This window comes from Drosophila melanogaster, chromosome 2L (assembly GCF_000001215.4).
Source record: "Drosophila melanogaster chromosome 2L".
Taxonomy (NCBI): domain Eukaryota; kingdom Metazoa; phylum Arthropoda; class Insecta; order Diptera; family Drosophilidae; genus Drosophila; species Drosophila melanogaster.
In genome coordinates this window covers 2,399,164-2,415,324 of record NT_033779.5, presented here as the reverse complement: position 1 = coordinate 2,415,324, position 16,161 = coordinate 2,399,164, and the positions used below count along the sequence as shown (strand labels likewise).

Genomic DNA, 16,161 nt, shown 5'->3' with positions numbered 1-16,161 from the left:
TCAGTGGCTCGCCGGAGCGCAATCGAATCACACGTGTACTCGAACATCGGGCGGTGAAAGCCAAGATCGATTGGTGGCCAATCTCTTTGGAATACCGCGCGTGCCCGCAGTTGTAAAACACAAAACTGAATCAATTTCTGCGCAGAGGCAGCCGGAATTATGCCTCGCCAGCTTTGCCGTCGTCTTGCTGTGCATTGAAATCCAAATCGAGTCCAATGACCAGCTCTCGAGCTGGTGCCCAAGCAAGAGTTTCGCACTTTGAGACAGTTGAGTCGCCGGTCAACGAGCAGGCCTTGACCCAAAGCCCAGAAGAGTTCAGAGATTCCGCCAAATACAACCCAGTTATATAATAGCACTTGCAACTGCAATTGAAATTAAAAGTAGCGTGAATTTGCAAAACATAAAAGGCGAAAAACTAAAATATGTGGTTACAGTGCGCGAGGAAACCAATACGTGCAGACTTTTGGCTGCAGCTGCTCTGCGTGAGTTTTACACTCTTTCACCTGGAATTCGCCGGTTCGTATATGATGTGCTAAAAGAAAAAACCAAAAAGACACAGATTTAAGCTAAACTTTTACTTTCGCCCTGGCTGGCACTATTTTCTCCCCAATATCTTTCTTTCGGCCCTGTCATTGTGTCTGCTGTTTCTGTTTCTGTTGACACTTCAAATTGGCGTAGCTTTAAATTTCATTTTTAACTAGTTGCACAATATTTACCAGCATTTTCTTCTCCCGTTTGCGACCTTGCCTCATATCTTGGTCAACAACAATTTAAATATCTTGACAGACCTATCTTCGAGTACCAAATACTTTACGGGGCTCATCCCACACAAAACAGCTTAAATGCCTTGTCATCGTGTGACTTTTGTAATCTCACAAAGCCGAGTTAATTAATTGACCCGACTACCGATTAAGTCCGCCCCGAAATCTCTAAAATTTTAGGCACTTAATTAATTCATATTTTGCTGTCCCTGCACCTTGACACTCTTAGTAGTTTTTTCAATTTATTTAGTGCCCGGCATTACTTTATTGCCGCCGACAAAGGTGTCATACAGGGCGTATACGCATTGCAGGGCTGCGTGTCATTGTCAAGTTTTGAATTCAAGTGCATTCAGAGGGGCTACGCCTGCCAGATGATATAGACAAACAGCTTTTGGAGAGGGCTGTCATTAGGCCAGATTGCTGGTTAATGAACCCAAGGAAATCCAAGCAATTATAGCTCTAAAGCAGGTCAACTATAAGTTGAAATCTAGAAGCAGTTAATTTTAAATTAAAGTCTGTGATGAAGAAATATTTTAAGAACCGTGCCAACATGATTATCTAATTAAAATCCAACGCATGCAATGTATTTTGACAACGCTACAAACAAAGCCGTAAGGTTATGACACACAAGTCTCGATATCGATTCGAAGTCAATTGGCCAATAACAACCAACGTAAAAACCAAGCCAAACAATGTCCATGACTCATGGCAAATAAAAAACACAAAAACCCACAAATAAACAAAGTCAAAAGCGAGCCAATCGAAAATCATCTTTCACTTAGCAGGCGATGAGTATTTCGTGTTTCGCGTCCAACTATCTTTTCTCCTTCCGCATTCGACTGTTTCCGTTTCGGGCCTGATTTGTGTTAGTTGGACAGTGTTTTCCGGCCAGACCCATGCACCCAAAATTTCCCCATGAAGTTTTCCCGCCAAAAAAATATAAACAAACCCAAAAAAGTCATTTAATTGGCGTGCGTAATGCCCGAATGGGAAAGAAAATAGAAAAGGGGAGGAGGTGAACTTACATAAGTTGGAAAAAGCAGCTCACGAAGTCCGAGATAAGCGATTGTGAAAAACAAATGAAAACAGCTGAAAAGCTCAAGACAATTGAGGCATGACCGCGACCACAACCCACCGCTAAGTGGGGAGCAGAGTGGAGTGCGGGTGGGCACTGATATGGTTACACAGAAAGAAAAGGATGTTAGTTAAGGTCCTATGAAAGGGCAATATAAAGCCATTGGAAATAGAAAAACACGTGAAATTACGAATTCATAACTCTTTCATTATCGATTGCATTTATAGCATATCATTTTCTTTGTCTGTATCGCGGATATCGTTGGGCGGTTAAGTGGCATTATGCTGCCTTCTGTGATGTAAAAATACGCTTGTTGCATGATTAATTTAACCAGCTGCTGGTCTAACGAACACTCGTCATCGCAATGGGAGTAAAACAAGCCGTGTTCACTGTGTCGCTGGGGTATTTATATATATATGTATATGCCCTATAAGGCAACCGATATCTTCGGGTATTTCCAGTGGCCACCCAACCGTCAAGAGTCTGCATCTGCAATAATTTCAAAGACCGGTTGCATGACTTTCGGTTATCGTCTAACTACAAGCTAACTCCAAACACAAGTGGGCCAATTGGTAGTCAACATTTTGGCGCCACCAACTGAGCCAGTTGAAGGTTGATTCTCAGGTCTGCTACGTTAGATTTTTAATTTGGCAATTTAGATTCGAAGCGCACTACTTGGGTTTCATACGCATGCGGTGAGCTCAACGCCGCGAACAGGAAAAATAGTTGAAGCTATATAAAGGTCGTTTAAAAAGAGATAGAAATTGTTTACTACATGGTATTTCATTATAGAAACATATTTGTCTCTCTCGTTAAGAACTTTTAAGTGCTCCGCAATTATTGCGAAGCTATAAATTATGAAAAAAACTACAGTCAATTTTGAGTGAACAATATCTGTAGCATTTTGTACCTCGATACCCTAAATTAAAGATTACTAAATTAATTGTAAAAATTATTGATGCATAAAATATGCAGTAATCTAATAACCAGGCAACCTAACCATGCATGTGAACCCATCCATCACGATTGCGAATCCGAACCACTTGGCGCATATCTGTTCGCGGGCAACGAGCCAGGTGTCAGATAAGCCGATCTCAAATGGGCTCCTTCCCCCATGAGTCGAATGAATAAATTACGCATACTCATTCCGCATCCAGCTCCAGTTATATCATGAGCGGCGCGTTTTGTCAAAAATAAACCCAGTCGTTGGTGGCAAATTGCAAACAAAGAGCAGGAGGCCACAGAAAATAGCGTCACTTCCGTTTGGGCCTGACTTTTACTTTCTGCAACCGAATGTTGCTGCTGCAACTGCAACAGCAATCGCATGACATTTGCAGCGTGCCAAATTGCAAGCATTCAATGTCGCTGCCAGCGGCTTATGTAATTAAATGTAATATCTCGCAGAGCGAAACAAGTTTGTCAACTAAAATCTTGTATCTTGAATCTCACATCCTCCATACAGCGGCCCAAAATGCGGGAGTGGTGGCAGCTGCCGTGGCGGCTGGACAAAACCAAACGCAGGTCTATGTGACGGATTCTTGCCTGCAAAAGCCGTACCGCTGTCCTCATCCGAAGATCCAGTTCTATTTGTACACGAGACGCACCCAGGAGCAGCCGGAGTTCATAGATGTCCTGGATCCGAACGCCCTGTACTACACGCACTTCAATCCACGCCATCCCACCAAGATCATAATCCATGGATTCGGCGGCGGCAGGACTCTGAGTCCCAGTCCCGATCTGCGGGAGGCCTACTTCAGTGTGGGCGAGTACAACATCATCATAGTGGACTACGCGGATGCCGTTAAGGAACCTTGTCTGAGTCAGATGGACTGGGCTCCTCGGTTCGGCAGCCTGTGCATCTCCCAGCTGGTCAAATACCTCGCCCGACATCCTCGTGGCGTCCAGCCGGACGACCTGCACTTCATTGGCTACAGTGTGGGTGCCCACATCGCCGGTCTGGTGGCTAACTATTTGAAGCCGGAGGAGGGCAAGCTGGGCAGGATCACCGCGCTGGATCCCACGATATTCTTCTATGCCGGGGCCAACAACTCCAGGGATCTGGATTCGACGGATGCACACTTCGTGGATGTTCTGCACACCGGAGCTGGAATCCTGGGGCAGTGGCATTCCAGTGGTCATGCGGACTTCTATGTCAACGGCGGCACGCGGCAACCAGCTTGTGTGGGTTCGGCAACCTTGTTTCGTAAGTAAAACTTGATTCAATTAAATATTACTATTAATTAATATTATTATCCTTTTATCACCCAGAAACGTTGGCTTGTGATCACACAAAAGTCACGCCGTACTTTATTGAATCCATCACGACAACTCGCGGATTTTATGCGGGTCCTTGTCCCAACTTGTTCTCCTATCTAATTGGTTGGTGTGAGCCCAAGGACTCGGAGTATGTGCTAATGGGCGAACACTGTTCACACAAGTAAGGAATACATTTGTCACACATTCCTATAGATATTGGAATAAAACCTTGACTTTCCACAGAGCTCGAGGGAATTATTATGTGACCACCAATGCCAAGGCGCCGTTTGCTCGCGGTTTTCCGGGAAAAGGACGATCGAATGGGGAGTACCAGGGAGTACGGAGATAATGCAATATTGTATAATGATTTTTTCGGAAAAATGCCTCGATTAATGCATCTTCTACACCGTAGCACTCATGTGATTTTAGCTTGTTTCCTAATCGATACCTATTTATTTCATATTTTTGTTATTAGTTCTAAATGCAGCCATTTTTTCGTTGGGACTTGTACAAATAAATAGTTAAGTTTTATGCCAAAAGTTGATGCTGGAATAAAAAACTCACTTGTTTGGCATAATTTTAACATGTTCGTTTTATTGAATTCCAAATACATTTCATTAGGCTTAATTTTGTTGTGGTTTAATGACCTTCATTATGGTATTCATATGGTAATCTCATGCAAGGACTTTATATCATAACTTCTGGTAACGAAATTCAAGTGTTATTGGTGAAGACTGGTACATTTATTCTGTCTTTAAATGAATAGGGGCGTTAACTCTCCTTTATTCGGTTATGTTTTTAAATATTCGTTTTGGTTTCTTTAATGAGCATACACTGAAATATATAAGTTTTATTCAAATTTGGTTTAGCTACCATACAAATTATACAACATGGGCGGGTGTTGCCAGAAAAGGGATCTCCGATTGCGTTTAATATTCATAATTTTGATTCAATACTTTATATCGTGTATACAGAACTCTTAGTGAACACAAAGAATATGTTGTTACTAATTATATACACGGCTTAAGTATAGCGGTAAATATCATTCTACATCTTTTAAATATTCTGAAGATTTTGTGGAGGCAATTCCGCTGCCTCTTTGTCATTTGATTAATGAATATAGTAATGATTTATTTTAATAGCATATATCTGGTATTGTGCGCCTATATTTCTGTACGAAAGTTTATGCATATCCTTCACACTTTCAATTCATCTCCATGCACAACTTTGATGTATTGTAGTTAAAATACCCTAGATGCGACCTGTTCTTCTGTGACTGGTTATAGCCAAAACTGATGGTTTAACACTATTAAAGTTGCGCTCGTTTAGGTTTTAGTTATGCTTTTCGGTTCGACTTGGCTTTATGTACACTTAAATTACTCACAAAAGCATTTAATGATGGCATTCAACTACGAGATACGCTTTATTTACAAACTGTTATGTCAAGTGATTTTCATTACTCTTTTTTTTATATCTTAGCAAGCAAAAGTTTAACCGTGGCTTTCTGGTTAACATATTTATGTTATTATTGTCCACACAGCCCCGAGAGCTTAAGTATCTCTCAAAAACTAAAAAAGGGAAATCAAATCGAAATCTCTATTGTTATAGTCTCCAGATTAAAAGAGCCATACTCAATTGAAGAATCGGTTTTATATACAGAATGGATGTTACACTAACCTAATATTACACATACGCCCCAGTGGCCAACATTTTTAATTGCCTGCGCGAGCATTTGTTTAAAAATTTGAGCCTAAAATCGAAACATAATGGTAAGTAAGTAAAAATGATAGGTCAATGGAAATGTTTTAACTATTAACTAGGCTTACTTCACTAGGTATTGTCGCTTACACAAGCAGTATTGTTGTCTTCAATTGGAACTGTGATCCAAGAACATTTAAAATTTTAATATATAATAGCTATTAAGTAAGTGGCTATACGAGTATCTGTGTGATTATTTATTCGCTGCGCTGTACAAATTACGGTATTAGAATTGACTCTTTTAGTTAGAAAATGTTCACGTTTTTAATACATAGTGATTTAAATGTGAATAATTTAAATTACCTTTATATATAGCTATTTATAATACTTGTGGCTAGCTTAATACGATCGGGTAATATACAGACGACTAGAAATAATTTGTGTAATTTTGCATATTTAATGGTACAGTGAGAAAGTAAGTGCGTCTAAATATGTATGTGCGGCAGTAATTGAAAACCTCAACTAAACACTAATTAAATTTTAACAACTTTAAATTAACAAGTGGTGCTTTGAACTAATGAACAACGAAATAATTAACAGTGCATTTTGTAAGTTAAATTTGTGCTTTGAAATCAAAGTTGTGCATAATAACGTTAACGAAAAAGTTTAAATTACGGTAACAAATTTATTTACAATCTACTAGATATTTCGAAATTGGTTAAATTTATTACTTTAGAGAGATTTAATACTTCTTATACAGTAATCACTTTACTTGTACCTAGGCTTACAAAATTATCAATGTTTATAAGAAAAAGTAAATAAAAATCGAAGTTTGCTTCAAAATGAACTGATTGCGTCGTTAGTATAAAATAATTCATAGAATAGTATTTAGAAGAAACCTAATCCTCTGAAAACATTTATTTTAAGTATTCCTTTAGCTTAATATTATTTAAATGTAGTGAGCATATGAAGACCAAGTCTGAGGTTATATGCGCCTACGGCTATCTACTTAAGTATTATTTTTAGTACCTACATCATGCCTTGCTCATGTTAGTTAAACACAAAAGCATACGGTGCATTAATATCAATGAATTAAATAATATCAACAAACATAAACAGTAATTAGTTAACAGAGTATTCATATGACTTTTGATTAGCTAGTTCTTTTTATGGTTATCATTCGTGCCGAACATCAACAATTGCTTGGGTTTGATTAAAATGTTCTCTTTACACAGAAGATAATATCATCAACGGTAATAAAACTTGCAGTTCGCAGTTCAACAACAATCTTTGGCTATATATGTATATACGATTATACCGATATAAATATAATTATCATAGGCTTTGTGTGGATTATGTGATTTATGATATACACAAGTGTTGAGTATATATTTCCAGTTCTTTCCCTATCTTGTGTTGCAGTTTCGATTTCGGAGCTTGTAAATAGAAATTCGCGTAAGCGAGACCCTAATAGTATATACTATATATGCTTTATAGATCGATTAGGCCAGTTTGGGTCTATGTGGGCTAATGGTATTGGTAGTGGTTATCGGTATTGCTGTGTATGCATATGTAGTTTCTCTGTTAGGTACATAGTTTCATTGTGTTAGTGTGGCATGTGGAATCCCCTTATTCGCTGACAAATTCGTTACTCTTTAGTTATATATTTATATACTTCTGAAAGGTCCACGGATCCCTCCATCGATGGAACTCAACAAATAGAGAGAAAAAGGGGGGAAAACTTTAACGGCACACCGAGAACAAACAATAAACGTCAAACGATTTCCGACTACAACTAAAAGCTATGATATATATCAGTGACCTATGGCGAACCCATTACTGCTGCTGGTATCCCTGCGGATCGTAGGACGGCATTTGTCCTTGCGTGTAGCCATACTGCCCAGGATTGGTAACATCCCCGTAGGTCGGTGGGGCATCCTCCTCCGCAATGGGCGGAGCACCACTGGCCATGGCGAAGGGATTGTTGGCCACGTGTCCTGTGGCGCCGTAGCTAATGGCAGTCGACTGCTGCATTTGGCTCTGCTCAGTGTACTCGGGGGCACCCTATTCACAAAAAAAAACACACAAACACGCTTTGTAGGTAGTGGCTCGATTGATAGAAATATTAATATATAATTCGTAATAACTTTAAAACTTACGAATGAGGTTTCCTTCATGTAGTCGCCCAACATGCCCGCCTGGCTAGGATCCGTGTTGGTAATGGCACCTGGTGGTGGAGCCCACACCTTTTGCTCCTCGGCCGGAGGTTCCGCCCACGGCTGCAGCTCTCCAGATGCGAAAATACCATAGAAAGTGCAGCCAACCAAATGAACACAGGCGGCCAGGGTGAAGACTGTAGTCCAACACCCGGTAGGCTACAATACCAAATGAATACCTTAGCTACAGAAACTACCTTACACTAAAAAACCCCAACTTACATTAGCTTGGATGAGGCCATCAAGGGCATAGGGCACAATGATGCCGGCCAGAGTACCAATTCCATTCGAAAGACCCATCAATATACTAGCATAACGAGGAGCAATATCCAGGTGATTGACATTATAACCGGATATGGCAAAGCCACTGAAGGCCACGCCGCAGGTCAAGGCAAACATGGCACCCGTCTGGAAAAAACAACTTATAGTATTGAGTATAAAGGAATTTGTTTATAACTTACCGCCGTTGAGGAATGTGCCACGAATAGGAAAAACAGACCCTCCATGCCAAAGCCGCCGCAATTGAAGAGCTTGCGCACATTGGTGGTGGACAGGATACCATTCTTTCGCAGGTGATCCGCCAACATGCCGCCAAATGGAACTATCGTAGTCATGATCAAGTGGGGCAGCGAGCCCACGAAGCCCGCCTCCTCCACCTTAAAACCGAACTTGTGCTTGAGGAACGAGGACTGGAACAGCACCAGGAGGTAGAAGTTCCAGGAGCGGCAGAAGTTGGCCACAATGATGGCGTAGACCGGCATCGAGCGCATCATTTCCCGCCACGGAGTCGTCTTCAGGGATGGCATCGTGGGATGAGCCGACTCCCCGAGCGATTTCTCGATGTACTTCAACTCGGGTATGCTGATGGCCGGATGTTTGCGCGGGTTCTCGAAGCACAACCATATCCAGAACATGTACCATATGATTCCGAACACCCCGTAGGCGTAGAACGGCGCCTGGTAGCCCACGGCATCGGCCAGAAGTCCGGAGAGCGGAAGTCCAACCACCACGCCCGCATAGGAACCGGAAAAGGCCAGCGTCGCCAGTCGGGAGCGCTCCATGGGCGGCGCCCAGAAACGCCAGATACCATGGCAAGCTGGATAGGTAACGCCCTAAAAGAGATTATGTTTAAATAAATGGATTATTTAAATAAGTCAATTAGGATATTGTCCTATATTCCAATGCACTTAGTCTCATGCAGTTATAGTATCTTAAGAAAATGTGCTTTGTGAAATTAAAAATATATATCTAAAATATAGTTACTTCCGAACTCGAATAGACAAACATCCTTTTTACAAAGTATCATTCTCTCCCTTCCGATTCGAAGAAAAATGACATACTTCCCAGTCCTTGGCACAAAGAAATCGCATTAAAATAAATGCTTTTGTTATTTTTTCCTGCCCTCCCAGGACCCCCATCCCTTTGAGGGCTTAGGACATGTTTCCATTTCACATATTTGCTTTATCATAAAGCAAAATCTAACCCTCCCCATTTTCGCAACATCACGCAGCCGTAATCCCCGGCTTTGATCTGTGGCAAAATCGAATTGGGCAAGTTGTTAGGTTGGTTGGGCTACATACCTCGAAGAGTCCTTGCAGGACCCTCACGCAAATCACCACATGACCGTGCATCAGGGTCATGGCGAATGGCACGAAGAGATGCAGCGTGGCGGAGCTCACGATGGACAGTCCGAATATCTTGTTGGCCGGGAACTTGGAGGCGATGAAGCCGCCGGGAATCTGCGTCACCAGATAGCCCCAGAAGAAGGACGAGTCCACATGGCTCTCCACGGCGACCGTCCAGTTCATGAACACAGTCTGCAAAAATCCGGAAACACATTTTACGGGATGAGTGACAGAAGCTCAGCAATCATTAAAAACTGCTCCAGGCATTTATTAACGAGCGTCAAGCAGGATTCAGAATTTCAAATTGGTTTCTATGATGGGTCTGTGTGGGTGCGTGTCCTTTTGTGTATGTATGACTTTTGAGCCACATCCACCCACACCCACACACACACTCCCTAATTGACAGCAGCTTCTCGTCAAATGAAGCGAATTTTATGAATAACTCACTCCTCTCTCGAATTTATGAATGCTCATTCGCTGCCGAAAATTTAATCAATTTAATATGCAAGTAATTTAAGGAACAACTTTAAAATCGACTCTTCATCCGTGTAGAGCTTAAAGAACTTAAGCTGAATATAAAGCGAGTTCTTGGTGTTGAGCGGATTGTAAGTAGATTATTACACTGTGAGTACTCACCCCATTGTGCTCCCCTTTGAGCTTGGCCGCCGACATATTGCACCTCATGCCGAAGGCGATCATGAATCCCACGCAGGCCATGGTGGCGATGGTGTAGCGGGCCGGCATGCAAGGACACTCCGCCTTGCAGTACTTGTCGATCTTGCGGAGCGGCGGGCGCTCGATCTCCTCGAAGGAGGCGGGCGAGTCGGGCCGGTCGTCATCGTCGTCGTAGGCGTGGCCGCCGCCTGGTCCGCGGCCCTCCCGGTCGCCCCCCTCCATTTCCTCGTAGCCACCGTGGCCACCATGATAGCTCTGCGATATCTCAAACTTCTCCATATTGGGCTTCAGGCTGTGGAAGAAAAACAAAAAAGATTTTTATTATTCATTCAGTTAAATCAATCCTGTCGTGTAGTGTCTTCCAAACATTTTCTCCTGGGGCATAATTCATGCCAATTAGAGCGGATAGCTGGCCAAATCAACAGGTCAACGAGAGGGCGTGAAAACACAAATATTTTCGGCTTGTTAGCAGCAACAGCTACCACCCCCTTCCGATTTCACCCACCGGAGGTGGTTGATGTTTTCCCAAGGGTCCCAGTGGAATTGCGGTGACTGAGGGGAGGAATCGCTGGCAGAACTTTCGTCCTGGGAGTTGAATAAAATTCAATTTTATTAAGTGCCGATAGCTGGGCTACGGGTATTTAAAGTTGATTGGAGCAGGTAGGAATTCGCAATCGCATTTCCCGATTTGATTTCCCAGTTTAAACACAGTTAAAAGACCTTGTCACCGACCAGATTGATGGATGTGTGTTAGCTGATATCTGCTGATAACTGGGGTGACCTGGCCACCTAACCACCCCGAGCAAGCCATTAACCCAAGATAAGTGACACATCAACTGAGATATGGCCCCTCTCACTCTCCACGGATTTGGAATTTTTCTTCATAAATATCCAGACAAAGTCCCCATAAGTACGCAATACAAACTAATAAGCAGCCACCAGCCAAAAACAAGCCACTACAGTGGATATAACTTTGCCGTCGTCGTCGAAGTCGCCGCCTGTCACATAACTCAACTGTCTGCCGCCAAAGCTACCCTCGTCTGGTCACGCAGGACCTCCTGAATAAGAGCGAAAAAAAGGAGCTGAGGGAACGACTTGCGTCCTTCGAGCAACTTGCGCCTTGACCGACTTTAAGGCTGACGCCAATTTGATGCCCTTCGCAAAAAGGGACTGCGTTATGCCCATCATTAGGTCTGTTATAGGACAAAAGAGGATTCGATTACCATTTTGAGGTAATATATTAAGATCTTGGCATTGAAAAATCAGTCACATAAATATGAATGATAACAGGGTTTTAAAGGTTTTTAAATAGAAATAGCTAGTTACTTTTCAATGATTGACTATTTATTTTTTTTTTTTTATATATTCATTTTAGAACATATCAGCGTCGCATTTTTTAGACACCAAATTTTTTGAAGATGAGCCAAACTATCCTTGGCGCTCAAGTTCCGCATTGATTGTCAGTAAAAATGTTGCAGACTTTTTGTCGCCGCCCAGATTAAGGATAACTGGCGCCACAAGCAGAAGGCTTTTGTACAATTCGCCTTTGACTTTAACGTGGCCACAAAACGCGACCATTAGAGATGTAAATGGGGCACATTCTCAGATATATATGTATATGTAGAGCTGTATGGAGTGTATTAGTTTGTTTGCCCTGACAACTGTGATGAAGATGCTCTGGCACTGAGGGGGAGTGGGAGAATGGGGGCTTGTCAGCGACACGACCGCGTCTTCAATGGCAATTCTAATTTCATTTTCACTAGCAAGGATAAAGGAACTCCTTGAGCACTCCCCCAACGAGGCATTTCAATTTCTTCGCGCCGAGTGCCACTCGAGCGCTTCAGCGCCAGGTCCTGTTGGCAATGGATACGGATACGGAAACGGAAACGGCTCGCAGCTCGTAAAAATCAATTTCATTTGCCTTAAGCGCTGCAGCAGCCTTCGTCGGTATGCAACAAATTCCGTAATGAAAGCGATGTGCCACCTATTGTTCCAATTTCTAATTTAGCACTCAAGGTCCTTGAGAAATCAGACGAGGTGTGCCCATCAAATTGCATACCACGACCACACACATTCATCGAGTGTTTGCCCAATATGTCCCAGTGGCACGACTTTATTGCGTTTCGTCCGCAATCGAAGGTGCCGGAGTTGAAGTTCCCGGACACGTGCTGCCAACGTGCCCGGAATTCCTGACGCACCGGTGAGCTCGTCCGCATGCCACTGCGTTCGTTGTCACCAGTGAAAAGTGCCAAGTCCCAAGTCCTTAGAATCCCTATAAACCCCCTCTAATGACTTGTTAAGCATGCCAATAATTTTACAACTTTCCGGGGGGGGCGCGACACGTGCCGAAGTTTCGCGACGCCGGCTAGTCGCCAGTGCGTATCAATATCGGTACATATTTACTGCATTATCCTGGCATGGTCAAGTTCAGCCAACCACGAGCACCGACCATCCTTGCGTTAAATTAAACTCTCTCCCTTTTGTTCTCCGCAGGTCCATTTGATTGCAATCATATTTCATTTCGGGCATATTGCCACCCATCATCGCTGTACACTTGCCAACAAAATGAGGATATATTTTAAATATACATATAGATCTGCTTTCTATGCTTAAATATATCCTCTTGCTGGTAAAAAAAAAAAACCTTTATAAATCTGAATATTCTTTAAGACCCAAACCCTGCTGTCTGGTGTTACTAGAGTATATCATATCACATCGACTCACCCGCCAAACACGCCCGTTGCCTTCTCCTTAAACGCCGTCAGACCCTTCATCTTGCTGCTCAGCTAGTAGTCCTGATTTTCCCAGACGCCTGTCCTCACTCCGCCCCTGCCTCCGGATCAACGAGTCCTGCTCCTGCTGCTGTCCTTTCGCCCAAGTCAGCGTCTGTTGTGCTTCGTTGCCTTTGCGCCGTTATCACTTGGGCGCATAAATATATTTTGTTGCCTACTTCACGGCGGATTGCCGTGTATATAAGCGTAGCGAATCGGCGGCGGTTAATTTCCGTGAAGCCAGCACAAATTTGATGACTCTATTTTCGGGTTGGCTCGTTCTCTCAGCGGGGGATTTTCACTTGGTCGCCATATGATTTCGATTCTCGTGGAGTTTGTGCATTTTCATTTACAGTGCCTGCAAAAGAGATTTGTATGCGGCTATTAATGGGTCCGGCAATTTGTGTTCTGCTGCTGATAAGCAAAAGTCTCGTACAATTTCATCATTTTGCACATTTCTTGTAAGCCGCTTATGTTCATAAATTCACGAGAATTTCGAAATGATTGTGATGAGGGGTAACTACTGAGCCGGCAGAGCATTTTGTAAATATTTCTGGCATTGTGAGCGGTTTTGATAGCGTTTTATGCTTCATTTGGTGTGAGCATGAAATTTGACACCTCTTTTGATTTGGGTAATCTCTTTCGAAAGAGTTAGCAATGTTACGATTATTGGAATTATTAGAATTACAATTTATAATAAGAAAACAAATTCAATGGAAATAATCATAGGTTTTAAGTTTGTGCATTTTTTATACTAGCTTATTTCTTGTTAGATCAGGAATTTCGAAACTAAATGTAAAGTATATATGTACGCATTCTTTGGCGTTTTTCACAAAATTCTTTAGATGATTCCATTGGAAGCTCCTCCCCCAAAACAGTTGTACTTTTGACCTTTGGCCACAACGCCTACTTACATGCCACACCAGAGTTACGTAATCCATTTCGTAGTTGGTGCAAGATTATATAATCGGCCTCTAGTCGTAACTTAAGCACAGATATTTTTGGTGATTAACTTGGCTTAAATTATGTTTTAGTAGACAACGAAAATCGTTTAATTTATTTTGTTGTTGTTGGTTAGGATATCACAAATAAGGTACACAGATAACAGATTATATAGCTTGATTATTCACTACGCGATACGCTGCAAATGGGATAAAAAGGGATATGGAATTAGGTGATTTAATATAATTAGAAGAATTTTTTAAAACAATATATATCTTCTTGGTAATGTGTTAAAATATATCGTTATAGATGTTTTGTATTTATTTATATAAAGTCTCACATTTTCTAAGCAACACTCGCCCGCAAAAATAGAAATGAAACTAAAGTGAAAAACTTAAAACTTTGGATAAACCAATTAAGAACTCAGTATGTGGGACGACAACATCCAGACAGAGTTTGACCACGAGACCGGCGGCAGGTTGTCTATGGAACCGACGACGACGACGAGGACGATGGTGATCCGAATCCAACTCTGTCTGAAGACTGTGTGACGTCCAACTCAAAATCAGCCGCGTTGTGGACCTCCAGCCAAAGATCGGCGGAGGACAGGTGGCAGCGGAAGATGGATACATAAGCTGCCATCGCGGCCTGGAATGTATCACATACAGGGGTATATGTACGGAGGGACTAGTGATGAAGCGAATGTGGGATGGGGTGTTAAAGGGGTGGGAGGAGCGTAGTATATACACTGGAAATTTTCAACCACTGGAATGTGCGAGATTTTCTTTTCAAGGGTATTACGAGGCGTTGCCAGAAAAACGTAGATTTCTCAACTTCTAGCCGGAGGGCAGCACTTTTTCGAAACACTTGCTATATTAGCACGATTATTCGGATATTTTGAACTATATTTTCTGATTTATTGGTATATTTTAGATGTATTTTCCCAGCTATATACCCGCAGCTCCAGGCTCGCTTTTTGGCCTCAGCAGGACAACGCACGAAGTGAAACTAAAAGCGCCCGCATTCGCCTTTCTTGTCTGCCCAGATGGATGTCCTGCCAGAGGATTATGCTCCTCCGCAGCATAATCAACGCATCCGTCCCGTTCGCACCCGCTGTGGTGAAAAGCTCGCGACGCAGGCGACAGCTGCGCAGGCTCGAGAATCCTTCGAGAGTCCTTCGTCCTTCGGCATTGGTTGACGGCGAATGGCAACTGTAGCAGTTGAGACTGGGGACAGCTGTGGGGGAATGGCACGCCACCTGGCCAAAAAGAACCAATCAGAGGTCCTGGTACATGGGAATGTCTTTCTCTGGGTTGGCATGCGAATCTCAGTCGTGCGTGAAATGCTATTAACATGTTGCCAGGCCATTTTCCATTGTTTTCCTCCTGGCACACAGACGTCCTGCGTCCTTCTGCCGCCTTTTTATAGAATGTCAGCCATTTTGAATATTTTCCCCTGTCTGCATGGGGGCTCAAAATAGCTCCAAACTTGGTGAATTTTTGGAAAATGCTACGATTTATGGATGAGCGTTTCAATATGAATCGTGAAGTCTGACCGGCTACAAATAAATAAGTCCTTTGCTCTTGGCTTTGATCGATTCGAATCGGACGTGATGCTTTTTAAATTCTCACGTTTGGGAGCTTGAAATCTATCTAATGGATTATCATTAATTACTGGGCGGTCTAACGGTAAAAAAACATTTGATTCATTTTATTAGAATACTCTAATGGATTTTTCGATCCTAAATTGATCTTATTTAAAACCAAAGCTAGTTGTCTTTTATTAGCCCCAAGAAGCAGAATGATTCGTTTATTATTATTCGTTATTATATTCAAGGAAAGAGAAAAGAATCTCCAGTTCCAAACAACACATATACTTATTAGGCTCAACTCAACTTGAATATTCTCAATGGCCACTTTAAGTAGCTAATAATCCTGGTCAACAGTGTGAGCAACTGCCTCGATTCTCATCAACCACATCGATTCACGGGACAGAAAAAATCCATGCCCCATAGAAATCCCCGCTTCCGTTCGGCGTCCCATTCCAGGATCCCCTCCAGATGTCCTGGCCACGTTGCGAATACGACGCGTTGGCCTAACCCTCATAAGCATAAAGCAAACAGCCAACAAACAGTTGCAACTC

General features: G+C 42.5%; 2 protein-coding genes across 3 annotated transcripts; one reads left to right on the top strand and one right to left on the bottom strand.

The window, feature by feature from the left end:
• Nucleotides 1–2: 2 nt before the first annotated feature.
• Nucleotides 3–4,701, top strand: CG18641 (uncharacterized protein). The gene is made up of 4 exons (NM_134838.4): nucleotides 3–516; nucleotides 3,299–4,039; nucleotides 4,105–4,273; nucleotides 4,336–4,701. Exons 1-4 carry the CDS (start codon nucleotides 423–425, stop codon nucleotides 4,439–4,441), a joined length of 1,110 nt encoding a protein of 369 aa, NP_608682.3. The 5' UTR covers nucleotides 3–422; the 3' UTR covers nucleotides 4,442–4,701.
• On the bottom strand, nucleotides 4,663–15,030 carry VGlut (Vesicular glutamate transporter). Of its 2 annotated transcripts, none has more exons than NM_134837.3 (9): nucleotides 14,975–15,030; nucleotides 13,992–14,218; nucleotides 13,031–13,435; nucleotides 10,268–10,598; nucleotides 9,587–9,823; nucleotides 8,468–9,118; nucleotides 8,229–8,414; nucleotides 7,950–8,165; nucleotides 4,663–7,854 (listed from the first exon to the last, which is right to left on the bottom strand). In NM_134837.3, the coding sequence occupies exons 3-9, from the start codon at nucleotides 13,078–13,080 to the stop codon at nucleotides 7,627–7,629; spliced, it is 1,899 nt and encodes a 632-aa protein (NP_608681.2). In that variant the 5' UTR covers nucleotides 13,081–13,435; nucleotides 13,992–14,218; nucleotides 14,975–15,030; the 3' UTR covers nucleotides 4,663–7,626. The 2 variants fall into 2 exon arrangements, with proteins under 2 accessions (NP_608681.2, NP_001245848.1); NM_001258919.1 differs by lacking the exon at nucleotides 14,975–15,030 and adding an exon at nucleotides 14,360–14,574.
• Between the last annotated feature and the right edge of the window lie 1,131 nt (nucleotides 15,031–16,161).

Coding starts and splice junctions, on each gene's coding strand:
- VGlut (NM_134837.3), bottom strand. CDS start 13,080: ATGAAGGGTCTGACGGCGTTTAAGGAGAAGGCAACGGGCGTGTTTGGC. Junction 10,599..13,030: donor GCAACGGGCGTGTTTGGCGG/GTGAGTCGATGT, acceptor TTTCTTCCACAG/CCTGAAGCCCAATATGGAGA. Junction 8,415..8,467: donor TGGCACATTCCTCAACGGCG/GTAAGTTATAAA, acceptor TGTTTTTTCCAG/ACGGGTGCCATGTTTGCCTT.
- CG18641 (NM_134838.4), top strand. CDS start 423: ATGTGGTTACAGTGCGCGAGGAAACCAATACGTGCAGACTTTTGGCTG. Junction 517..3,298: donor CTTTCACCTGGAATTCGCCG/GTTCGTATATGA, acceptor TCCTCCATACAG/CGGCCCAAAATGCGGGAGTG. Junction 4,040..4,104: donor GGGTTCGGCAACCTTGTTTC/GTAAGTAAAACT, acceptor TTTATCACCCAG/AAACGTTGGCTTGTGATCAC.